Consider the following 27,843-nt stretch of genomic DNA (forward strand, 5'->3'; position numbering starts at 1 on the left):
TAGGCATTTCAAACAGCCAAGTGATTAAATGTGCACATCTTTGGTGATTGAGACGGATCTCGTTCCAGAGGACGGATTCAGTGCCCTCCAACGTCGGGCTCGGCGGCAGATGCAAGCTTGAAGAAGCTGTGCAGCTTTATGGACCATCAAAATGCTGAATTTAAGGTGTTTAATGTGTTTCTGTGCTTCATCTGAGCACATGTTTGATGTTTTGCTTTTTTTTATTTTTTTCTTAATGTGAATGTGATGAGATTTAAAAAAAAAAAAAAAAAAAAAGATTTTATGGGGAAACTTCAGCAACTTCTGCCAGGAAGTTTGCATATAGCCGAATATAATCACTACATGTAGCTTCGTTATATGTTTTAGACCTTTACAAGATTTTAGGGCTGAAGTAATTGATTAATTAATTAATTAGTCAATCTCCAGAAAACGAATAAACAACTATTTTGATTGTTGATTATTATAAATGCTCTCTCTCTCTTTATAAGATCTCTTTGGTTTCAGTTTATTCAAGCAATATGAATGACATTTTCTAACTGCACAATTAATCAAAGAATGAATCAAAATAATGATACTGATTTGTTTTGTGTATATTTGTATTGCATGTTAACCTTGAGTATTCACTTTGTGTTTATTTGCCAGGGAATTACAATAAAATATCACAACATGAGAACAAAGGTTACACAGAGAAAACCCAGCTGTGTTTTACCTTCTGTAAAAGAGGACAATCAATTTGTTCTGATTAACACTGCTCGGGTCAGCAGAAGATTGGCTCAGAGGAAACTGGTCAATGTTGAGAGACACAAAGAGGAAACGTTAAAGGAAACAAACAAGAAAGAGACACACAAGAGATGACACGGAAAGGATTGAGGGAGACAGAGAGAGAGAGTCGTTAGCCTGGATATGGATGGTGAGTGGGTTGAAGAGCAGAGGTTATCTCTGTCGCTGTTATAAATTCGCCTGTTCCTGATCACAACGTCCTGAGCTGGGTGGCAGAGATACGTGCTGTACGGAGAAATCTGCAGAGCAACCGCAGAGAGATTTTTACTGGCTTCATAAATTTAGAGCAGCACTCACAGAGAAATGAAATAATGGCTGGAGGTGTGGGATATTTATAGCACTGCTGTACCGGACAATGTGAAAGAGAGAAGAAGAAAGCAGTGGGTCAACTTCACCCAATGATTATACACCGAGCAAACCCACCGCAGAGGTCAGAGGTCACCACTGTGACTGATTTACTGACTGGATGTAATGGTGTTAACAGAAATGCAGGTCAAGACAGAGCAATATCAATCTTTAAACCAATTTCACCGGACAGTGTTATGTTTGTGTTTGTGGAAAGTGATCACATCTGTTTGACATGTATATTGTAAAATCTTAACCAGGATGTGTCACCGGCACACAACACAAGCAGAGTAAAGAGAATAAAGGCTTGAATAGTAGTAAATACCAATATGCTGCTAAAAGCATTCTGGCTTTCACTGGCTCGAAAGCAGATCTGAAAATAGTTTTAATAAGTAAAATCATCATTTTGCTCGTTAATTTGTACAAATAAATAATACAATATGAAAAGCAAAAGTATCAGCAGCATATTTAAAGATTCCCTCCTGACTTTCAGCAGACAAATGTGAAAACAGCCTCCCAGTATCAAACTCTGCACATACATGATTGTGTACAGTGTTCAAACATTCATCTATAGGAAGAAGAAGAAGAAAAACATTTCAATTCTGTTCTAGTTTGAACTGTTAATGAAAAATGGAAAAGCTGAAACGCAAATGCATTCAATTATTAGTTTTCCTCTCACAGGAATCTAATGCACAGACATGCACATTTGAACCCTAAATATTATACTAATGAGCAGAAAATATTAATATAAGAACTGACTGACACTGTATGTTATGCAAAATTATCATGTCTAGGTGTGTTTTATGTTGTTTCCCTTCAGAAATGGTAACAGTCAAGTACAAATTATACAGTGTGTAGTCAAAGAAATTGTGTACATGAAATAAAATCTATAAACCAGATAAATCACATATTGAAGACATCTTGAAACAGCATTTAAACTGTGTGACACTAAATTATTTCTCTATTCAGCACTAAAGGACACTGAGATCCATGTGTCTATGTGGTTTTGCATGTATGTCCTGTGTCGTTTAGTGATCTGACAGCAGTTTCACCCTCTGACTCTCCTCCTGTTGTCTAACTAGTGAAAGTCTCAGCCCAAAGCAGTGTTTTCTTCCAGCTGAACAGCTCCTGTCAGTCACTGTTGACAGGTCAGCAATGCTTTGAGATCGTTAAGGCTCTGAGGTGTCCCGGCGCGAAGACCTGCACCTAATATCACGCTTCACAACCCCGTCAATACCCTGCAGCACTGTGAAAAAGCCAAGCTCAGCCTAAACACTCCCAGAACACCAATGGACACACATTCATCCACCCCGCTGCCCACTGAGGTCAAAGCCGCTGAGGTGAAATCAGCTGTCTTCTGTCTGGAGGGAAATGTAAGTGCAGTCAGTCAGTCAGCAAGCAGTCAGATATCCAGCCAGCCAGAGAGAGTTTTGTTGTGTCAGTGTCACAAACCATTGTTGTTTATGCTATTAATCAGGTGTGACTGGCTGGATCTAGCTTTAGTTTTACCCAAGCGAAAGTCATGATATCTGCATTTTAATCAGCTGTTGCATGAACCCACTTGCAACATAACGTGACTGTTCTGCATGCAATACATTTCAGTCGATTATGAAGGTGATACACGGAGCAACTCTGATATTTAGCTGTACACAAGTTACCAAGTCTTAAAAAGCTGTGTGTAACAGCGGCTTAAAAATATGAAAAGTAAACAAGTCTGTTTGTCAAAATGAATAGAGCGATCATTTTGCACCCACATTCAACAATGATAAGAATCAATCACAGAGGAAAATCAATAATAAGATAACTTTATTTGTGTTGTGCTTAAAACAGGTAGAGTGGAAATGTAAAATCACAAGTAATGTTTGAAGTATTTGCAGAAGCTTTATTGTAAAAGACTGTTTATAAGTCATGTTGCTTTATGGAGAAAAAGAAAAAGTCAGGCTTGGTCACTATAGCTGAAACTGGAAAATAGCCTCATCCACTGATCTCAGTTATATATTTTGCTATTTTTATATATGCAATGCCTTTTAAAGTCATAGAGAAACAAAGATAAAGGAAATTTCTCCTCTGGCAGCAGCCTTAATAGATGTGAAAGTAACTCAGCCACAGCTTTCGTACGTCCCGGAGGAACTCTTGTTGGCAGCGTGAAATCCATCCACTGCTTCTAAGACTTTAGTGTATTTTGATTAACTCAGCCCAACCCACAACACTGCCGCTGTCTGTTCTCTTTAACCTCAAATGCACACATGCTATACATTTTTTTTTTCCACTTTTCAAAGCTGGTTGAGGGGAAACTAAAATGCAACAGTTCATCATACTGTACACTAATTCCTGCAACACTCTGAATTTCACAAACTGATAATTTACTGAGTTTTCAGGCATGGATTTTTCAAAGCTAGAGAGCCTGAGTCTGAGTCGCTCTTTTTCATTGATGTTTCTTAACATTATTCATGAGGAGATCGTATCCAAGGTAGCTGTTTGGAGGACAGCTGTAGCACAAAGAAAACAAACATTTCTTGTGGTCAATAATGGAAACCAACTTGGCATCAATAATGGAAATGAAGCCACTTCTTTGAAATGAGCAGTATCATCCTGCACATAAACCAGAGGTCTTAATGCAGGGGAGCTCTGTTGTTTGTCATAATGTTTAAGCGAGGGCTGCGCAATTAAATGGAAAAAAAACCCAACAAAACACACACACACACACACACACACACACACCTGCTTCCACACAACTGCACAAAGAGGAATTTTTCTAGGAGGGAAAAGCTTCAGGTGGCTCAGTAAACAAAGAATCCTTGTGCTGCACAGTGTCCTCGTTCATAAGTCAGATAATCTTTCTTTCATATTCAAGGTGACCAAACACTGAGCATTAGCATTTCATTTCCTTTGTTTTTTTAACATAAGAGGCGATAAAAAAATGTTTAAAAGTCTGTGACGGCCCCAGAGTCTGTCGCCTTGGTCCTGTGTATTGTGTGTACTGTGTGTGCTTTGTGTGTCTCGCAGGTCCTTGGCTGGGTGGAGCCGAGGTGTCATTGAGCTAACTGGGAACACCTGGCCAGTGTCCCCAAGTTGCTTAATCCCGCCTGCCCAGATGCTTGTGTGTCAGTCCCTTCACCCTTCACTGAACTCGGGATGTTTGAACACTGACAACATGCACTTCATATCAGACACTGCAGTCATGCATACATCACTGATCTTGACTTTCACACCCCATCGCAATTATCGTTGTAATTTACTTTAATAAACTTCAGTTTGTTACTGCTATGTTTGGCGTTCATCCCCCTCTGTTGTTGTGGCTCGCGAGCCGCTCATAAATAAATTGCAATTAGTTTTTCATTAAGGCTAACTCCTCTTATTTATTTTTTGTGATACAACAACACTCTTAATGAGTTGAGTTAATTTAATTGTCATTACAACAAACTTGGTGAGCTCATAGTGCACCATAAAACCATCATATACACAAGAACATATAATACACAAAGTATCATATATATATATATATATATACATATATATATATATATATATATATATAAAACATAAGCTCACTTTGGGTCTTAATGTTTAGAGAAGAAAAATTAGGTCTACAAATGATTTTCATAAGGAAAAAACACATGGATGCTACATATGCAATTTCAAGTTGTGGTCTAACATAAAGTATTGGGAGACAGCTTCCAACATTTTAAATGTGGATTTACAGCCTTTATTATAGCTACCTCCAGTTTTTGAAATGGAATTACTTATCTTTTTTTAAAGTAAGCATGTGTTGCACATGTCAATATGTATAATAACAAAAAACATTGTCAGGGCAGCATCTCACATCAATAACAAATGAAGCCATCAGCACTCACAAATAAGTGTATATCACTTTTTTAATGATGCACAGCAGCAAAAAAACAGACAGGTTTCAGCCCTAGGCTTTCCTCAGCATTAGGATGGAACATAGGATTGGTTTTGATATGTAGCCCCAACACCAATATGTTGTGCGTCAAGACCTAAATACAATAGCTCTCTTTAGCCTCAAATAGCCTATAAGTGGCAGGTTCTGAAGAATGATGGCAGTGTACACACAATATATAAAAAATATCATGATCCTATTTTTTTGTATGGTATAAAATCAATATTTACCAGTAATTTACTGTAAATAGATGAGATAATCACATACAATTAAAGCCTAAAGTTCTCAAGATAGCTTTAATGGATGTTAAAGGAGGGTAATTTGAATATAATTTTACATAATTTTTTTGTGTTTTGCATCCAGATATCTGTGCTTTGATTGGACGGCTTTAAGGATAAACTGGATAATTCTATGAATTTACAAAAGAATACTATATAAAACAAGCCTTTATTTAAAGTAAGTAAGTATAAGGTATTTCTTCAATGTTTTTCATTTTTTTGTGCAGATTTATACATTTGTTTAAGGTTCTAGCAATATTTTATAATAAAGGCTTGAGGGGGCACAGCTGGGAACGTGGCCCAGGGGCATCGACAGGGCCCCTCAAGAGCCTGTAAGGCCCCCTCCAAAATAAATGTACATTATTAGTTTTTTTCTCATTCAGTTTTCATTAAAGTCGATCAAATTGTGCCATTGGGTCTCCAAATTCACGATGTACCTACAACACCAGGCACTAGGACCTGGGAGAGGCTGCTGCTGCTCTCTCAGAGCCCACAGTAGAGACTGTAAGGGTAGTCAGAAACTACTGAAGTTGTGACAAGATGTTGGCTAAGACTTTACCAACATAAACATAATATACAGAGTGAAATAGTAAGTAGTTACAGAGTGAAAATCATAACTCCAATATGAATTTGTGGCAAATGATGGTCAATGTAGTGAGCTATCAAGTTGTTACTCATTTGTTTCTTGCTTAACGTTCACTAACTTTAGGTTTAAGTGAAGAAAAGACAAGAGGATGGGCTATATAACACCAACGTTATACAGTGGAAATTGCTTATATAATCACAGTTACAGTAATCAACCGCTTATATGGATCAAAAAGCTCAGTCCAAAATCATTCTTATACAAATGCTGTTTGAATAATTCGCTTATAGTAATCAATAGTTCGCTTACAATGTTCATTTTTGGTCTTTTCATACATGAAAACATGAGGGAAAAAATAAAATTACAGTAACATTATTTTTAATTTATTTTACCTTACTCCGATGATACACATATGATATTGTAATTAGCGGCTGCGGCACCATTATCAGGGGTGCGGAGGTGTGGGGTGTGGGTGTGTTTATTTGTAACCACCGTGAAACAATCAGAAAATAATGTTTTCTTCCTCTCATTCACCGGCTTTCAGGCTACCACTACTCGCTCTCCTCATCCACTCTCTAGCTCGCTTGACCACTGCTTTTCACTCTCTCTCTCTCTCTCTCTCTCTCTCTCTCTCTCTCTCTCTCTCTCTCTCTCTCTCTCTCTTTCTCTCATTTTAAAATAAGTAAGCAGCGAAACAGCTGTACTATAATTTGAAACAGCTACAGTAAATAGTGAAGCTGGCCATTTCATTACTTTTTAAATCATGTAATAAATATACAAATGTCAATTAGATGGTAATCTCTATGAGAAATAAAGAAAAAGAAAAAAATATTATTATTATTAATAATTATTATAATTATATAATAATCATCCACTTACAGTGATTAATTTGACCCAGACAAATGTGATCACTATAAGTGGTTTCCACTGTACTAACTAGCTGATGAGCCAGCCAGCCAAAGTGTGAGGGAGTAAAAGAGATATAGATGTTATTGACAGCTCTTTACATACTTTGCTTTTATATGCCTCTTAAGAATTTCGAAACAATCATATCAGTAGGCATAGATTATTGTTTATAATCAGTCAATGTCAGTGAAAAGGTCACATTGTGTTGATGATAACCTAATTTTATATCCCTTATTTCCTCAACATGTAGATGGATATACGACATTTCTTCAAAAAGGTGGCAGCTCCTCCGAAGGCCGGTCAGGTGAGAAGATTTTGCCAGTTCAGACAAATACCAATTTAAACTGGTTGACCACTCATTAAGCCTTGAGTTATTGTAAATCTGAGTTTAATAAAATAACATGTTACTGAAAACAGGCGAGGAGAGGGAGAGGAGGAAGATGGAGACTGACAGGGCTGAAAGAGCAGGTCTGATGGAGGTTAGTGATCAAGAAGAAAGCAAGTTTGAGTTGTTTAAGCTTTCAGTAAAAATTAATACTGAATTTACTCATACTAGGCATAGACTAGCTTAAATGATTCAAACATCAAACATCAGTCTGCGTATCAATAACAGACTTAGGACCTTCAACATATCTAAGAGAGAGGAGACAGCATTCCTTGGCTTCAAAACCTTTGCTTGATCTGTGTCTGTTGTAAGTGGATGGATAGCATTTAAGCCATAAAAAAAATATTCCTCCCCCCAGCCCCCCTGGTAAAGGCCCAGCCCCCCTAACCATAAATCTCTAGTGACGCCTTTGGTTTTGGTGTGTAAATACATGGAAATCCTCAACCCACTGACCAAACTGTAAAACCCTCAGCACACTGGATTCAGACAAGTACTATGATTGGTAAACAGATAATAATGAGAAAGTGGAAAGCTGTAGAAGGTCCATTATTTCGGGAATGGATCTGAGAACTGGGTAAGGTGGCAGCTTTTGAGAGAATGTCTCATAGCCGAATAAATGAGGTAGAAAAATACAATAATAAATGGGGAATGTTTCTGTGGCTTCACTCACTACAGACGTACCAGTGAACACCCCGTTCTGAGTATTAGGTCGACTGATGTCATTAAGGGCTGGGCTCATAAAACACACAGACTATGCTTGTATTGATATATGTTTGTTACAACATGTTGTTATCTGTATTCATAAACATACAGAGACATTTTCTCTGTAGCATATACAGGTCTTTGTTGAGACCATTATGAATGCAGGAGGTTGGACAAAATTACATGAACACTATTTAAACATTCGTTTCTTAAGGACTGTGAGTGGACACCTAACAGTGGTACTGTTGACATCTGACAAATTTACACAACACGTCATTTAATACTGTTATTTTAATTCACTCTATTGTATTATTAAATATTTGTTTTTATTTACCTTTTATTATTTTATTATTTTTTTGTTCTTCTATTCTTCTTCTTTGTTCAAGTATTGTATTGTTATTGGGTTTTCTATGATATACTTTTGTATTACTGCAAATTTAAAATTCAATAAACTTTAAGTCACAAAAAAAAAAAAAAAACCCAACAAACCCTCACCCCCCCCCCCCCCCCCCCCACCCCCACCCCAAAACAACACACTGCTGTAATTGTCTCAAGCTATCATCACTGACAAAGTGCTCCTATACTTATGGTGTATAGAGATAAACTCTGTATTTACTTTTTCTCCCTTTCACCAAGTTTAAATCATCCCTGCTCACCTCTTAAACAAACTCTGAACCAAAAGCCCTCCACAGGCTGCAGCAGGTGTTGTGAATATAAAGTAGAGTGGGAGTGCATCAGTCATTGGCCGGCTTCATTTGGTATGCAAAATAAAAATGAGTTACACAAAACGAGGCCTGGCAGGAGGCTGCGGAAGGGCTCAAACACAGCTACAAAGCAAAGTGAAAAAGTCAATGCAAAACAAGCAGTAATTTACACAAAAATAAAGAGAGAAAGAAAACACAATGTCAAAGGAAAGTCATCTTTTTCACTTAAAAACAAACCAAATTAGTGCATCAGCTGTTTCAGATGTAAACAATCTAATTCAATGCAAAATGAATTAGGGAAAACCAAGATTTTTATAATAAATGTTACGTTATTATCAACATATTCAACTCCTACAGAATTCTGTTTTATACTTAAATCTATATTATCTGAGGACTTAATCTCAGACCTCAAAGGAAGTTTATATCACATCAGTCCCTCCAGGAGTCTTTTCATGATTATTGTGGCACATAATGACTGAATTTGCAGTCGGTCTTCATAAACTTTGAGTTAAAAGTTGTACTCAATTACACTGAAAATTGCAAGGCAGCTGTAAAACTTTGTGACTGTTTCTGTTTTCTGACTTGAGGAATTGCTTTGGATCTCAGGTCGGCATGGGCACTCTGGGAACACGAACTGGGCATTCTTTGCAGCAAGCAAGCCAAGAAGCTGGATGTGCTTCTCTAAGAATTCTTCCAGTTCGACCTTTTTTGTTGTTGTTGAAAAATTGCAGGAAGAAAAAAAAAGAAAGTGCTTTTTATATATCATGATTAGAAATTCCTGGAGGGTCTGTCACTTGATGTACATGTAGAGAGAAGATAAGAGCAACAGGTATAGTAACATTATATGCATTTTAAAGAAGATTGATGGAATAAAGCTAACTGAATTGCTGTAGGGCATAAAAAAGCCCATGCTTAAAGGATAGGTTCACTTTTTTTTCAAGTCTGTCTTAAAACAATATTCAAGTGACAGCTGAAGCCTCATATTAACTTCAGATAAACTTTGAAATGCACCCTTTTTCACAAAACGACTGTGGATTTTGTTCCGCATCACTTACATTGAAAGTTCATTTGAAGGAGATCTTCTAATGAACAGGAAGAATGGTTACAGCAAGCAAATCCTGTTTCAGTGTTGATATGGCCACCACCAATTGTGAACCTATGCTTTAACATCATAGCATGTTTTCTTCTTAGACAAAGAAGATCAAATAAACTCCTCCAAAAATCACAACGCTGCAATGAAATGAATCCGCTGGCCCGTTTCACTTCCACATCAAACAACGAATCGTCTGATGATACACAGAATTATTTGCAAATGCTGAGTAAATGTTTCCCGTGCAAATATTCACTCTCAGCTTTGGCATTAATCTACAGTAGCGGCGAATCTTCTCATCGTTTAGATAAAGCTAAACTGAGCAGAAACATATTTAGGATGTTAACTATCCATCCAAATGTAGGTACAAAATCCAGACATGAAAGGAGCAATTAGCATACTGTATGTGTGAAAACTCAGTTTCACTTTCTGTGTGTTCTGTGTCCACCTCTCATGTGCACAAAAACACAAACAAGTTTCTCTCTGCATCTCTTTTTAACACAAAATCTTCAGTTCACGGTTTCACACAGGCACACTGTTTCTATTTCTGCTCCTCTCGCCACACACAAGCCTGCCTCATTCACATGCCGCCCGCCTCTCTGCTCCTGAAAAGCCTCTCTGACATCCCTGTGTGTATGGTAAGTTATCGCGGCAGATAAAACAAGGACAGTGACGTGATCCAGGAACAGTCATATTAACTGCGATAATGCCGAAAAAGACTGCAGCATAATCTCTGTCTTCACGCCGAACTGAGATATTTACTTAGTATTCAAATATGAGCGTGAAAACCCAATTTAGACGGAGAAATGACTTCTCTCTCTATCCCATTGTGTGGTGGTTATCAAATGATAGATGACTGTGAAATGATTGTGTCAGACTTTTCAAATGAAAAAAAAAAGAAACATCTGTTCTTCAGACAGGAGAAATATCATCAGTCTTCTTTACTGTGTGTTTTTGTTTAATCATAAAGGCTGCAAGTTTGGAGAAAAAAAAACTTTCTGAAAGTTTTCTAAAAAAAATAGACTGAGATGAGATTTGAGATGAGATTTTGGACCTAAATTCTCAATAATATTGAATGCTGCCAATCGAGGTTGTTGCATATATGTGTTATCTGCTTTTGTATGGTATGCCACTGAGCCACTAAAGCACCCCAAGGACACAGACAGAGGTAAAAAAGTGTTTTTTAAAAAGTCAGACTCGGCTAACAAAGGTGCACTTTGGAATGAAGGGTCACAACAGTTGCAAGGAAGAAAGAAAAATCCACACACTGTGTCTTGAATATGATAAGAAACCTTTATTTTAATATTACATGACTGAACTGGTTTCAGCTGAAAGCCTTCTTCAGGGTGTTAAAAGCAGCACATCTTCACGATGAAATGACCACATAGGCTGATTGTACCTGCACTCCAGAAGGACCCATAGGAGCGTTTTCTAAAATGCCGCCTCTGTCGGCAGTAATCGTAAAAAATAATCATGTTTTATGGTGTGAAAATGTTGTGGTTAAGGTCTGGTTAGGTTTAGGCACAAAAACCACTTGGTTAGGGTTAGTGAAAGATCATGGTTTGGGTTAAAATGATCACTTAAAACATGGTAACTTCCGTAAAGTTGTCATGGCAACAGAAAACACAACGACAATCAAATTTATGGTTTTCAAAAAACTTTCCCAACTCACAGTTGGAAACGTGACAGTTGGAAACAGGACGCAAACAGCAGTCTCCTGCAGCTAAGTCCACTTTTTGCCATTTATCTATCTATCTAGCCATCCACCCAACCCACCAACTCTGAATATAAACATCTGTCACCATATATAAACATCGTCTGAACTGCATCACTTCCCTGGATCATAATTACAACGGCTGCTAGATGGCATCTGTCACTAAAACGTACCTATAGGTCGTTTTTGCTGGATGAAATTTCGACCTATGCTGTCGTTTTTCTTGTGAGGACGGGCTGGTTCAAAGTGGATGCAAAAAGAAAAGACGGCCTATATGTGGTGTGTGCATAGATCAAATCATAACTACTGAAAAACATATATTCTATTTCAACATCCTGACAAAGATTTTTAGCCAAAACACATTGGTGTCAGCCATGAAGTGTCAAAAGCTTTTTACTCAGGACTCAGTGTGCTTTAGATTTTTCCCTTTTGTACGCCGAGGAAGCTGATTAAACCTAAACTTGAATTTTGACATAAGGGGGGATGAGACAGACAAAAGATCCAGCTTTCTATGGAAAGAGTGCTCACCCACTGCCGTGAAAGAGATTTCACTTCCAAACTTTGATTTGCCTCCTGCTGTGAGTAGAGGATGACCAAATATTCACAGATTGAGGGCTCAGGACACAAACATCACACTTTCTGTTAAAGGCCTGTTGCACAGGTGCATTTATACACCAAATTCACACTGAGTGCAATTTCAGTGCAAAATAAAAAGCACATATTGATATTCTGCATGTTATATTACATTCATGGTTCTTAATATTTTCTTATTATGAAGGTAATATTCTTCCTCGGGCTTTGTCCTTCACATATGTGTACATTTATGCAAATGTTCTGCGCTCTCATGATGTTTAGATGTCAGTTTGCTGAGTTTCTTGGGTCAAAAAGCTTTTAAATATACCGCACTTTCCACTTGAAACAATGTACAGAGGAACCTGAAATTGTCAGCAGGTATTACTTATTATTTATTGTGAGATGAAGTCAGTTTTAAAGGACCTGGAAAAAAGTTAATTGGATGTTTTTTGAAAATTCAAATACTTCAATCCACATCTTGAGGGCCTATTGTTTATGCTCTTTTGTGCAGTGTTTGGCACTTGTGTTAGCCTGTTTATGTTGTCTGTAAAAAAAAAAAAAAAAAAAGATGTAAATCTCAATTTTACCTGGTTAAATAAATGAAAGAAAAAGAAAGAAACAGCTGAATGCACTAGCTTTCTTTCCCAGAAAGCAGTAAAAATCTTGATCAATTGGTATTTTAGCTGTACATCTATGTATGAGATTATATACAATAACCATATGGAGAATAAATGCAATAATTAGAAATAGTGTAGTGATTTTTATTCCTGTATCCTCTCTCAGTGGGATACTTTCACAATTGATTTACAGTGACTGAGTCACTGCTGGGAATTCCTTCCGTAGCCACCGGACCTGAACTGCTGCATTACATGATGACAAACAGACCGTGAGCAGCATCCAGGAGCCTAATGGGACCTGAGATGACTCTTTCTCAAACATTGTCAGAGCAGAATAGAGTAGCCTGCAGTGGGTTTTCTGCATAAGGATTTTGGCAGAGCACAGGGTCTTCAAGTCCTGTTAATGACTAAAGTATCCGGAGCTGTGACAGTAGTGAAAGCTCTCTCTCTCTCTCTCTCTCTCTCCTTCTCTATGTGTGTCTCTCTCCCTCACCCTCTTCTATCCCCTCATTCTGCAGAGTGCAGCTGAACAGAAAGCAGCTTCTTGCCTCTGCTGTCATCGCCGTGGAGGTGCAGGCGGATGTTGGTTGAGCGCTGTGGACGCAGAAGTGAAAAATTCATCAGGGATCTGGAGAGTGTGGAGGAGGAGGAGTGGAGTGAAGAGGAGAAGAGAGGCAGCTTGTCTCCTTTCTTCACCCGCCGGGCTCTTCTGCAGCATCCTTCCACTTCATCATGGATCTCTGGAGTAAAAAAGTCTGGGGAATTATTGCACAGGTCGCCCTGATACTTTCCAGCTCGTACGGGGCAACGAGAGGAGGTGAGCACAGTGACATATTTTATCTTAGAGGAGATTTGATGTAGGGTTGTGTGTTTGCTGCTGCCATACATTCATCTCAAATGTTTGAAAAAGTGTAGTTCCTGAGATAATACAGGTAAAAACTAATATAGTTTTTGTTGCAAATGAGTCTTTTTGAAAGACATCCGAGTTAGAGATTTATGACATGCTCAGCAATATCACTTCATTGATTTATTTTTATATTTCACGCACGGCTTCCCATGCAAAGCTCTTCAATGGGGCAGCGCAGGAAGCGTGTGGGTGGGGGAAAGTGAATGAGAAACACTTTCCTCTCGCTCAGCACATTTAAACAGTTGCCCTTGAGCAAGGCACTCAAACCTCACCTGCTCCAGTGCAAGCTGCAGAAGTTTGCGGTTGCACTTTGAAGTATGGCTGCATAAACGTGAATCGCTGTTATTAGAGAGGTTTGTAGTAGTTTCATATTTCAGTAATACATTATTCATTTCTTGTCAGAGGTTTGGATGGAAATGCATTCAGTGCTCATAGAGAAGAAAATGACCAGCAAGTGGAGAATTCATTTGTTTCTGCTCTACTGTATGAGTGTTAGTTGAGAGCATTTTTTGTTATATTATCATCATCTTTTATTCTGTCTACTTGTCATTCTCTTTTGTAGTGCGATGTTTCATAGCCCTCTGGATTTCTCCTGTATTTTTTGGGGGGGCACAATATAGTTAAGAGGCACTATTAAGACCACAAAAAGTAATAAAAAAGCATAGTTATTCAAAAAAGCCTCATAAGACTCCTCCTGTACATCATTGATAGTCCATTTGGGATCCACTGTGTTGATGGAAATGTCAGCAGGGGAATAATTTTACATAGGAGATGTGTGCATATGCCAAACAATACTGCTAAGACAGACTAATAAAGAGGGTAAATGTTTCTCTATCATAGTGCTGATGCTGTATTAAATGGTAGTCTGAGTCAACATGCCTGGGGAAACAATATTTGTTATACATTTGAAAAAATAAAATGCCACTAAGGGATTCAGGCTGAGCAGAGCGGGGACAGACAGATAAATGATAAATATTACCACGTCAGGTTTATATTCCCCTTGACAGACAACAATTGCTGGAGAAAGACGCACCGACATTATGGGCTTTGAAAGAGTAAAATAAAAAAAAAAATGAAACAAAGAGATAAAGAGATTTCTTTGCCCCGGAGGAAATGGTGTGGACTCAGCAGAGTGCCTATCACAAGCCATAATCAAAAGAAAATGTAGCTGTCACTCTAAAATCAATAAGTAGAGCTTGAAACCCTTTTTTTTGCCCTCGTCGAGAGCAAACATACAGTACATCATCCGCTTAATAATCTCCCATACACCGGCCATCTCTCTACATTTTATTTGACTTTGTATTAGTGTTGAGCCAGTGCCATAGGCAAGATTTGACTCAAGCTATTTGTCACAGTGAACAAAGGAGGTAAAACCGTTGTGAGAGGGCAGATGTTTGTGTTTCTGAAACCAATCAGAGTGACTCTTCTCTCCGCTGAAGCTGCAGCGTAAATATTTAGGGTAAGGAAGTGTATGGAGCAGTGACAGGTGTACAGGTTTCATCCCTCTGATGGCTGATAAATCTGTCATCAGCAGCCCTGTTTATCCATGAGGTGCTCAGAGAAAAAGAAAGAGTCTGGGTATACTGGAGCTCTTTGTGCAATGATGTATTTTACAAACTTTAAAGTGATTCAGACTCATGATCACTTAGTTAAACCCACTGACATGCATGTTGTTTGTCAGTGAACCACCTTTATACTGAATCAATCAAATTTTGATTCATTTTGATCAGAAAATATGCAGATTTGTGCAGAATTTGGCGACCAACTATAGTCACATCATCCAAATATGTAGAAACTTTGATGAAGATTAGATGGAATTTGTAGAAAAAGCTGAATAAAACATAAAATCAAAAATCTGTCTACTGTTAGCTTTGTTGTGAACTAAGGAATCACAAGGGAATGCTTCTATTTTCACACTAGAGACAATTACACTTGATAATTAAAGCAGACTTTCAACAAAAAACATCTGGAGAGGAGGTAATATATCACAAAACAAAGTCATGTAAAATGAATACTGCAGCTACAGTTGAGCTTCAAGCCAGAACCTTCGTCACAAGCTGTTGTCAAGTCATTAAAGTTGAACAATAACACTGTTATGTACATGTATTCTAACTATAAAAAGAGTTGCTGTTCCTGCAGTAGACACAGACTTTGAAAGGGGTCAGAAGCTAATTTGAAGAGGGTGGAAATGTCTCTAACTTACCTGTAGGCCTGGAGTAGAAACAGTTACTGCTACAAGGGTTTTCTGTTTATTGAAACTTTACTGCCAAGTGCCAACAAACACTTTATTTGACTAAATGACACACGATTTTTTGCAGTATTATCAATCTAAAAATAGTCATTCTGATTCAGTCATACAGTAGTTACTAAGTATATATCTGTATGTATCTGTCATACACAGATTTATTACCAAAATATTATGAGCAAAATTAACACAATTTGTATTCGCAATCTGTGTGTAATTTGCACCTCATATACAAACGTAGCAGACAGACAGGTGACTGCCCTCAGGTGCATTCTGGGAGTGTAGGAGAGCTCAGTAGAGATGCGGTTTAGAGGTGAGATTTGTCTGAGTTCACCAAGCTCAGAAAAGAAATGATATGCTGCATAGAAATGCTCTCTAATGAAGTTACGGTTGTGGCGGCAGCGCAGAGGGAACGAGATGCAGCGAGTGCAGCGGCTTCGAGCAGGGCAGGTGGAGGCAGGAGATGGTTTTGATATGGCTGATGTCTCACCAGCACACTGAGGTTAATGCAGCCAAATGCAAACTGTAAACATCTTATCAAGATGCAATGCAATAGTCAAGTTAATGTTAATTTAACTGAGCACAAAAGCGCAAGTCAACTCTTCTTCTTTGGTGTTTTAAAATATTGTATAATTAACACATTTTGTTGATTACTTGTTAAGACTATTTAACTTTATATAATTCAGTTTACTGTATAGGTAGACACCTGTGGAGTTGAACCACAGCATGTTTCAAGATATTCTGATTGGATGCTGTATGCTTTTTATGCCACATAGCTTTTTATACCACCACTAGGGGGGGCAATATCAGAAATTTTCAAGATCATAGGGACTTTAAACCAATTAGTTTTTGTGGTGGTCATTAAATTAAAAAGTTTAGTTCTTTCTGGTCTTAAGTGGTGCACAATTTTCCATGCAAAGCCCTCAATAATTGTGTGAACATTATTAGTCCAGCTGATGGTATCTCCTCCAGTTATCTGCCCAATGCTCCCTCAAATGCTGACTGTATGCATAAGGGGAGGCACTGCTGCCATGCACACAGTGCTTCCGATGAGCCAAAGTGCGCTTACAGGCTGCTGTGCCCGTGAGACAAAACACACACACACACACACACAGCTTTAGGTACACAAAGGAGACGCATGAGGCATCATAAAAATTTCTTTCTCCCTCTCTGTGTCTCTCCAGTGTTGTTGCATATGTCCTCCATGGGATTGTTATCTCTTCTCTCGGCTGATTTGGAGTCAGGGGAGTGTGTGTTCTAATCGCAGCCTAATGACAGATAATACCGCTGCACTCCTACTCTGTCTGTCCGTGCATATGTGCCCGTGTGTGTGCACGTGTCTGTGTGCATGTTTATGTGTCAGTGTGAGTGTGTGCCTCCTCAGATAAGAAGCAAATAGCCATGTGTGAACATGAGGAGAGCAAGGGAATGCTAAGTAGCAGATAGAGAGAGAGAGAGTGTGTGTGTGTATGTGTGTGTGTGTGTGTAAATGGTTAATGGACTGCATTTATATTTTGCCTTTCTAGGCCTCTGACCACTCAAAGCGTTTCACACTACATGCCAACATTCACCCATTCACACACACATTCATACACTGATGGCACAGGCTACCATGCAAGGTGCCAACCTGCTCATCAGGTGTGTGTGTGTGTGCACATAATGCAGATAAATGTGGTTTATGTACCTGTGCGTGCACACATTGTGTTCAGATAATGAATGACTCACCACTCACAGTCACTAGTCTCCACTGAGAGATGTTCTCAGTTTAAAACTAATGTCACTAAGTGTTTCATCTACAAAGAGAAGAGGCGGTGAAAGTGTTGTCTTCTCTCAGTTCAGAGTCAGATGATTTTGTTCCAAATCTGTTTCAAGGTGGGAAGTATTGGCTGATGATGGATGCTGAGCTGTAAATTCAGGTGCGTTAGATTATTTAGGAAGTGACTTGTGTTAATGTGAGGTACTTCTACAGTTTATAAGCATATTCTCCTATTTGGCAACAATCAGAGCTTGAAAGCTACTCTGTGCAAGCATATTGTTAAGCTGTGTGCAGCTGATAAGTTGCATCACAACCAACTAATGGTTTACAACTAATGTGATGCTGTTAACAGGAATATGAAAGTTATGTTACTTCATCACAAAAAGCACAAAGAGACATGGGACAAAAACTCAAATGTTGAGGCTATTGATTAGGTTTATGCTAATAAACTGACTGTGGTTAAAGTTAGGATTATGGTAAGAGTCCACATACAGAAGCTAAAATATATTTAATTTAAGTTAATACGATAATCTTTATTGATCCCATGCAGAGAAACTGAAAGTCAGAGCAGCAGAAGTACAAGAACAGGTGCACAGTATAGATAAGTACTTTAAATTACTAGATTACATAATGTTAAGCAACAAAAGAATGTAGTTTATATAAAATGTTTATAGAAGAACAATTTTTGCTCAAAAGTAAAACCTTGCTCATGGGGATAAAATTCCTTGCATGAGTTGAACATTGATCACTGAAGTGGAAGAAAAATGGCCTCCCAGTTCAACATGAAACTTTTGCCTTTTTCTTGTCATGTCTCGTCTCTGACTGTCTCTTGTCTTTCCATCAAGGTGAAAAGGTGGAAACTCACTTTTCACAGGGGTGCATTTCAAGTCATCATTCTCTGATTTTTTTTTATAAAATTTCTTGACATCAGCTGACTGAGTCATTTTGTGGCCTGGTCAAGAGCACCTAACCGCTGAGGGAGCAGAGATCTCATCTATTCCCTCCACTCATATTTTCCAACCAAGAGGGAAAGCATGAGAAGAAATTCCGGGTCGAGTTTTTATCTGCTGAAGTTTTCTTGAGCGAAACTCTGAATCCCCACCAGCTCCAACGTTTCTGTCCTGCAGCTCAGTAATCTGTGCCTTTTGTAAGAAGGCATTGATCAATAAACTATCACACAAATACCATTATAACTCATTTTAACTTGTAAAAAATAAGCTTTCATCAGATAGATGACACTGTTAGGGAATCTATTAAAGGATCTATTAAAGGGTTTTGTCAACCAGACAATCCAGATGTTGTCCCTCTCACGGTGTCTGCACACAGCCAGAAGAGCTGCATACTGTATATCAGGGTTTGTTATACTCCTCTCAGAAGATGATCTGTTATTCACACATGTTCAGTTTGGAAAAAAAGTTTTGAAGAAACTCCGAAAGGAAATCGATCGCTGTCATCATGAAGCTTTAATTTGGTTTGTTTTAAACTTGCTGTGCTTCAGTTGAGTTCAGTGTTTTTATCTCATGTTCTTCAGGTTCAGTTTTCCACTTAATTAATATTTTAAAAATCATTAACACAAAGTTCATCGGAGCTGCAGTGATTAGCCACTTAATCGATTAGTTTTGTCATTTTTTTAAGCAAACAATGCCAAACAATTGCTGGTTTTAGCTTCTCAAATGTGAGGATTTGAAGCAGAATATCTTTGGATTTGGACTTTTAACAGATAAAACAAGACATTTGAAGATGTAATTTAAAGTCAGGGTGAGCTCTAGGAAGGTATAACTAGCATTTTTTACTATTTTCTGACATTTTGTAGAGAAAATGATTGATGGATTAATTGAGAAAATAATCGTTAGTTGTGGCCCTGAAGTTAATGTTTAAATAATGTAGATTTTTGCCTACATTATGCAGTGATTCAGAGATCACAAGTGGGTTATTAATGACAAGATGTTGTTTCCTGCTTGATTTCCTCCAGGTTTGTAATGATCACTGCAGGCTAATAATGTGGTTCATTTGGTAGACTGCACTGGCTGTTTAATGATGTTTACGGTCAGTAAATGTGTCCTGCTCTTCTATTCCAGGCTCATACTGAGATATATTTTTATTAACAATTCTGAGGATAGAGCTAAAGGAAAAATTCACAATGCTGCCCATCTCAACCAAAACATCAGAATTTACTTCTTTCCGATGAACTGGATGTCTGTATTGAGAGGAACGTAAACCTGTGGATATAATCCAATTAGCGTGAATGAGCCGTGCACCTCCCTGCAGAAACCCACTGTCCTTTATGATTCATGAGACTCTGGAGTTTGTGACAGTGGAGATGGGAAAAGTGAGAGGAAGCTGAGGAGAAGCCCCCTCTCATATTTCTTCTTTAGTGTCATTTATGAAAATGTGTATTCAGAGAAGGGGGGGGGGCATGAATGCGATCTGATGAAGTCAAGGCTACATTATGGCAGCTGTGGCCACAGGTAAACGTGGAGATGTCACTCAGGAATCTAGATTTATTAACCCAGGGACAAGCAGTTAAGTGATAAAACTGACAGAGGCCTGCAGTCTATCCATCTGACTTTGACACACATTGATATTGGCTCAAGGCCAGTCCCGCTGGAGCTCTGCTTCCTTAAACACACATTCATTAATCACATGGTACTGTCATCACCTACGATGACGTGTAGTTGGTCTAAGAAGAGTGCTCAGTCGCTGGGCATTGTAGAGGGTCCCGGTCTGTACTAAAAACAAGACCCACTGGCTGTAAGTGCAGCAGTGAGGAGAGAGACTTCAACTGTAATGAGCTTGAGCATGCCTGACCTTTGACCCTCTAATGATGGCTGCAAGTGAGATGATTAGTATCAAAGTGACAGTAAAAAAAAGAAAATGATGATGATAGTGATCAAAGAAGAAGAAGAGAAAGTTGATGATGATGAAGCTGATGCTGCTGCTGATGAAATTCTGATCATGATGATGAAGAAAATGATGATGATGATGCAGAAGAAGAAGAAAAAGTTGATGATGATGATGATGATGATGATGACGATGAAGTTGATGCTGATGATGAAATTCTGATCATGATGATGAAGAAAATGATGATGATGCAGAAGAAGAAGAAAAAGTTGATGATGATGATGAAGATGATGAAGTTGATGCTGATGATGATTAAATTCTGATCATGATGATGAAGAAAATAATGATGATGCAGAAGAAGAAGAAAAAGTTGATGATGAGAATGGTGATGAAGGAGAACATAGTAGAAGTTTATCCCTCTGTATATCATTTACTGGTTACACAGTTCTCGACTTCACTCATTGCAGCTTTGGGGTTTAATTGTCTTGCTAGTACAGATGTTGGGCAGCTGCCAGGAACTGAACCAGCAACCCTTCAGTCACTCATTGACCTTTTTAACTTGTGATTGTCCCCTGAAGCAAAATAAAATCAGTTTATTACCTTCACCGTTCTCTTTGTGGTTGGTGTTCATATATTTCCGGCTTGTCATACATTACCACTTTCTTTGGTCTAATATATTAACTTAATGTAGCTCAAATAGATGCTGACAGGATTTGAATTGTCTCTCTAACATAAACTTTTTTTTACAATGACAGAACCAATATAGTGCAATCAGAACTCTGCAGACAACTAATCTGATATTCTGTAGTTGCCAGAATTGACTTCTGAGGCTTCTAGAGGAGTCTTGGGCATAATTTAACAAAACATCTACATACAGGAGCCGACTCCAGAATCCTTTAGACTGTAAATCACCATCTGTTCCCTCTTACACTCCAGGCTGCCTCAAGGGATAATTAGATCAGATGTGATGTCTTAGGAAATGTGAGTGCAGAAGACATGTCGTTGGTATTACGGACGATAGCTGACATTGAACACTGCAGGACAAATCCGAGTCGAAGCCGAAACTTTAAGAAGTAACATAGATAAGGTATCTGACCAGCAATGTAATGACTCAGTTCATGAGGTGGAGGAGAATGAAGAGCTGGTCCACCAGTGGCAGAGAATTGATTGATTTTAATAGTACTTCAGGTCAGGGTCAGTTACAGAAGAGCAGCCCTGCAGCTGGCAGGGATTCAATCAGAAATCTGTAGGTCACAACCAGGAAAACTCTCTTACTTCTTGTGGGAATTTGTGGTATCAGTTTTTTTGACACTGAATCATAAGGTGGTGTCATGTAAATATTTCCAATTGAAACCTCATTAAAATCTCGACTCATCTCATTTTCATCGTTTTTCGCCGGGATTCTCATCTTTCTCCTTATCAGTGTGCATACTAACTACCTCTCACACCTCTCTCAACCATGAGAGAATAGTTTGTAATGATCATAAAATCTGTCAAAACGCTGACAGCCATGGCTGCGATTGCACTCGCTGAGATGATTAAGCATCAAAGGTTCCCCACCCATCCTGCAATATTGAGAAAAATATCAGCCTGGCTTAATTAAATTTTTCACATCATGCATGTGAGAAACACAATGAGGACAAATCAGATTGTGTTACACAGCCAGATCGTCTGCGTTGAGTGGTACAGTAGAACCTAATTCAGTTTAATGTGGTGAAAATGCTCCGCTAAGTGGTTTTCCCAACAACATTATACTAAAATACTTGTGCAAATACTGAAGTGTACTTCATAACTATTTCAAGAAAAGTGTCTGTGCCACCAGAAATGCACTCATGTAAATCTCTTGCTGCTCCACAGAGGGAAATGTTGTGTATTATGCATAAGCAAAGCTTTGCATATCTATAAAAACATTATGCTGAACTCAAACCAACTGTAAATACAACCTAAACAGAATCTTGCAAAAGAGCTTATGTACTAATTAAGATATTAATCTGCCTCTAAGAGAAGTGTCGTGATTTCTAATAAATAGAATAATAAACTATGTGATCATTGATGCTGATCCAGCAGATCATTGCATTCTCCGAGGATAATAGCATCCACCATCAGGGACTGTACCAGTTGTGCTTTTTTTAAGGTTGGATATCAACAAAGCATATTTGCTTAAAGGGGACATATCATGCTTTTTATTATGTTCTGCTTATTGTTTATATTATTTTACTGTTATGATGTCAGATGTCTATGTTATGTTATGTTATGTCTATGTTATGTTATGTTATGATCAAGTTCCAAACTTCCAAAACTTGAGGTGAACGTATGTAAAAAGCTCCCTGCAAGTTAAAAGCCAGAGCTTCAGTCTGCTCTGCTTCATCTGCAATGTCGCCCCTATGTCCTTCTCCTGATGATGTCAGATCATTGCACCATCAAACATGTACGGAGGTATTATCCATTTTGAGTAAAGAATGAGAAAAAGAAGTGAAATCCTGCTGCTACTCTTTGTATATGTAGCCTCCGGTGCTGCCTGAAGTCTGCTGAGGGGTCTTAAAGAGAGAGGAGTTAGAAGGGCCTGTTCCAGACTTTTTTTGTACTGTAAATCATGCAAAGATATTCCAGTAGAGCCCCAGAATATAAATATAGATTTTTAAGTGTGCGTGATGCGTTCCCATTAAAGAACATGTTCCTATGTTGCAGTGGGCAATGAATGTTAGCAAATGCCAAATCTGGGTGTAAATGAGAGGCAGCCGGTTGCAGTTTAAGAGTCAGTCCTGTGTGTGATGTTGAACTCCTGCCAACTCCAGAAGTGCTGATCAGTAGCTTAGTCCGCACACTGATCCACCTGTGAATTATTACTTCAGGAATCAATAGAGTAACACAGAAGAGGGAGATGTTAAAGTGCAAAATGTTTCAACAGGTGATTTTGTTTTAACGTCTCCTCAAAGCAGAGGCTGTAACAAGAAGCCATAATGAAGTACGACTACAGCACCGGTGCTTGCAGTGAACTGAGGCAGTCATGTGCCACTGACCTGCACCACACACACGCCCACACACACACACACACACACCGTCTGTCTTTGATGTTTATGTATAATTTAGGCTACTGCAGTGCTGGTGAAGTCTAAATGAGTACATGTGGTATGTGTTCTACAAAGCCTGGATGGTACAGAGATGAGCTGGTCTCAGGATGGCAACTGCACGGCTAACAAAGTGTAGTCATTGCTGTTGTTTTCATGCGAATATTGTGTTGTGCAAGTTCTTCTGCTGTTGTAATGCGTGTTGCAGTGTTTCCTGTTGAATTTATTGGTGAAGTGTTCTTGTTTTAAGACACATACTCTGAGTGGTGAATGTTGTTTTATGCATGTTTGGACATACAGTAAAGGAAGCGCCTGATGACTTTTTCCTGTTTAGTTTTGACTCTTTTTCCCCAGAGTCAAAACTAAACATGGAGAAGCAGCCTTCAGTTTTTATGGACTACATATCTGGAACAACTCCCAGAAAATTTGAGGTCTGCTCCAACTTTCGGTACTTTTAAATCATGTCTGAAGACTTTTCTGTTTGCCGCTGCTTTTTATTATAAAAAATAAACTTGCCTTGCTGTGCCGTTTTTGTTGGTATTACAAACAAGTAAAACATCTCCTGCTGCGACAAAGAAAAATAATGTTCCTTTTCATATCATTAACTAGTAGCTACCAGCTATTTCTAGGACAAGAAATAATGTGTTAGACTCAATGTTTTAATGCGTTTAAAAAATAATGAATATTAAACAGGGACCATTAACAAACTCTTCCATCAGCGCACTGATGATTTTTTGATGTTTTATTGTTTTGCTCCATTTACTCCCACACCACTTCACTGGAGCAGGTGGGAGTCAAATGCCTTGCTCAAGGGCACTAATGACAGCAGTGTTTTTCCTGCCAGGTTGGCAGTTAAAGTCGGTTAAACTTGGGAAATTCAGAGCAAAAAGAATTTGCAGCAAAGTGCTGCTCCATTAGTAATCAAAAGAGTATAATGATCTGTATCATATAGTATGTGTTGATATTAGAAAACTGCAGGAAATTAGTTTCTGAAGTGGCTTTGAGTGCAATTTAAATTAAATAGTTGAAAGCTTCTTGCTTACAAGCTTAGGAAAATGAAAAGAATCATTTCCTGTAAACACACAAATGTTCAAAGCACTCTTGACATGCTGCCAAAAACTCGGTGAATCTATATTAAGCAACGACCCCTCACTACACATGCTCCCCATGTTGCTATATTATGCCTTTCAGTGCCCTTGTCCTAAATGGTACTGAGACAGTGGGTACAGGTAGAGCACAAGAGCAGCACCAACAGGAAGGACCTCTACCTTCCCTGTTGCTTACAATTTCCTACATGGAGTGTGAACACTTTCACAGCGTTAAAATTCTCCACCATGCAGAGGGTCAGGCTCTCTCACCAGGGGAGGAGACTACAAACAGTTTTCTGCTCCCAGCAGAAACCCAGTAGATGTTTAAACTGAGTTCCACATACCTAGAGGTACAGAATCAGGAACTTGAGCTTGTATGTTTGTTTGTTTTTTTTAATTTTAATCTACTTTGTATCTCTTGTGTACTTTTGTCTGTTTGTAACCAGGAACTTTCAAAACATATTCCACATCTGCGAATCAGATTATAGACATTTTTATATTTGTCTAATGCTCTCTGTGCACTTCTGTTGATTTATGCAATCTATGTTTAAAAGCAAGAACATGTTTACTTTGTGTATACAGAGTAAACCAGCTGTTCCCCTCAGAATAGAGGGATCTGTGCAGTATAATGCAATTCAATACAATACTTGTGCAATAAATACTGTTATTGTGTCGGTAGGCTGTCATGAAAACAACACTGACAATATAATGCAGTCCAACACAATATTCAGCCTCAAAAGTGAATAAGTTTAATTAATTTGAAGGATATGGCTGGCGATTTTCTATATTTTTCTTATTGTCAAGAAATATCACGTGCAGAGCCAAACCAAAAATGAATTGATCTAAGTATTGTTTGTGTATCCAAAGCCTGATATATCTTATTCCTCTTTGCTGTAGACCTCTGTTGTTGTCCAAAGACTATTAAAAACACATCAATGAGCCACACCATTGCACTGGGTGACACGTCCCTTCGCCACAAAGGTTACTGTCACATTTGTTTGTTTAGACACGGTTTCAAAAAGAGTAATAACAGCGATCACGTTTTCAGTCTCCGGAGAGTAGTTCCTTGTAAGGCAGAAGCCACTACGCATGAGTGGGAACGTGTTTCTGTTTACAGAGCTTTGCTTGGTTGTTGTGCTTCATATCACAACCTCTTGACTTTGTACTATATTTAAATTTCTCAAAGAACTTCAATACAAGAGGTTAATAGATTTTGGTCTATGGCAAAGAGGAATAAGATATTAATATATAGATCAGGCTTTGGATACACACACACAATACTTGTAAACAGGATCAATTCATTGTGTGTTTGGCACATGAGATTTGTTTTAAATAAGATAAATATTGAAAATTGCCACCATGTCCTTTAATATACCAACAACAGCTTGTATATAAACTGCATGTATATTTTACACACCAGTATCAGTAGCAGCACTTAAACAGTATACTAACAGCTGTTGACATTTTCTAACTGGATAAGTTTCAGAAGGCTATAAAGTCATAAAAAAATACCAGCATGCTAGGTGTGTTTTTGATCGGCAGATGAAGGACTGGAAACAAAAAAAACTCAAGTTGTTTTTCAGCATCCAGATCGTGGATGTGCTGATCTTCACAGCTCAATAGCTGTTAGACAGCTTCAAAAAAATCACATCGAGCCAAACAAGTGCCATCATTGTCAGCCAGTTGATGTCTCAAGGTCAAGTCAGTGAATGTGGAGGAGAAAACTTTTCTCTGACTTAGAAGTTTTCTCTTTATTAATTCAAAATTAAATAAATACCACTGACATTTCAGACAAAACGGGTCCCTAACCTGCTACCATTTTATTCAGAAAAAAATGTGAAGAAATGAAATTCAAACATAACACATCACAGTGCAAGATGTACATATATTCTCCTGAGATTGCAAAGGCATTGAAGAGTGGGAGAATTCATTCACAGCTTCATTATTTCAGTCACAGTTTTTCCACCCATGACAGAGCTCACACAGCTTTCAAGATCTTAATTAAAGATCCTAAGATTTTTGTATTTATATTGCTAATATTTCTGCAATAGATGACTACATGCAATATCTGGAAATTTTGTATCTTCCTCTGTGCAAAGCAAGGGGGGCTTTCAGGCACTCAGAGTGTAAGTCACAGTGGATAAAAATCACATCTATATGTACATATCAAAAATGTAAAATGTCATGTAAATGTACATCGCATGCACTATTTATGCTGCTCTCTTTCTCAGTATTTCCAAACATTACGTTAAAATTTTAATGAATACACTAGCAGCAGAGAAAAAGGCATGATTTCAGACATACTGTAGAGCATCTTCACTTCAGATTGAAAGTTTGAAACAGGTTCAGATGAAGTCAGTTATTCACATTTCCAAAGCATATATACAAATTTATTGTTTAATGTGAAGGAGGAGCAGCCTCAGCTCTCCTTGGTCAAGTTGTAGATAGAGGTTGTGCAGATTTGCAAAGAGATCACCACAATTTTCTGTTTGAAGACGGTGGTTCATGTTTCAGGGCATAAATAGGACTCAGTGTGATTACTGTGCCCAGTGATGCATGAATTAACATTAACATCCGTATAAGAGATGCATATTGAGCCGCACTGTGTCCAAGACCCTTAAAGAGCTCTGAACCTGTAAATATTGTGTGTCTATTGCTTATTGAAGTGGAGGAAGATGCTCACTGGCTGGATGCAATCTCGACTTCTGCTGGGACTTTGCTATTTCAGCGAAATGGTAAAGTGGATGCTATATAGCAGATGGAGAGATAGGTGGATGAGAGGAGTGAAGCTCACTAGTGAAGCTCACTCTGCTGAATAAATGATGATTTAACACATGTCATGGGTGTCCAGGGAGGGTTTTTCAGTTTATAGTGTTTTCAGGCTCACAGAGCTTTGAATGTGAGAGCTGAAAAGGAAAGACTAATGATTCAATTTGTGTTGGTGTATCTCTGTTAAGGCCAGAGGCTGTCAGACTAAAACTCTACAGCAGCCTCGACACTGAATCCTCCGTGTGTCAGTGAGAGATTTCTAAAAGTGCACTAAAACTGGAATGGTGGTTTTAAAAAACCCAAAGTCTGAAAAAGGATTCACCTTTATTTAGCCGACAGCGCTAACCAACAGCACAATTGACTTTGTGATTTGGAAACAGGACCTGAAACTGTCTTTAAAGACTCACTACAACATAAGAAACGTGCAGAGCTACTGTAAGAACAGCAGCTGACTGTATCGAGTAAATATTGTATAGTCCACAATGTAATTAGACCTATGTAATTTTCTGTGTTTAGCTATGTGGTTGCTAACTTTACTAGCGTCTCTTAGTGGCTAAAAATAGATCTATCAGAGCTTTATCGTGGTTTAGT

The 27,843-nt window shown here is 38.3% G+C and overlaps 1 protein-coding gene across 1 annotated transcript in view; it reads left to right on the forward strand.

The window, feature by feature from the left end:
- The first annotated feature begins 13,158 nt into the window (after positions 1 to 13,158).
- Positions 13,159 to 27,843, forward strand: part of LOC137197565 (contactin-associated protein-like 4) — a 71,767-nt gene continuing 57,082 nt past the window's right edge. The window contains exon 1 of the mRNA XM_067611060.1: positions 13,159 to 13,323. Within this exon, the coding sequence (XP_067467161.1) occupies positions 13,159 to 13,323 (165 nt within the window). The remainder of the gene's footprint in view (positions 13,324 to 27,843) is intronic.

Source organism: Thunnus thynnus, chromosome 14, assembly GCF_963924715.1.
Source record: "Thunnus thynnus chromosome 14, fThuThy2.1, whole genome shotgun sequence".
NCBI lineage: Eukaryota > Metazoa > Chordata > Actinopteri > Scombriformes > Scombridae > Thunnus > Thunnus thynnus.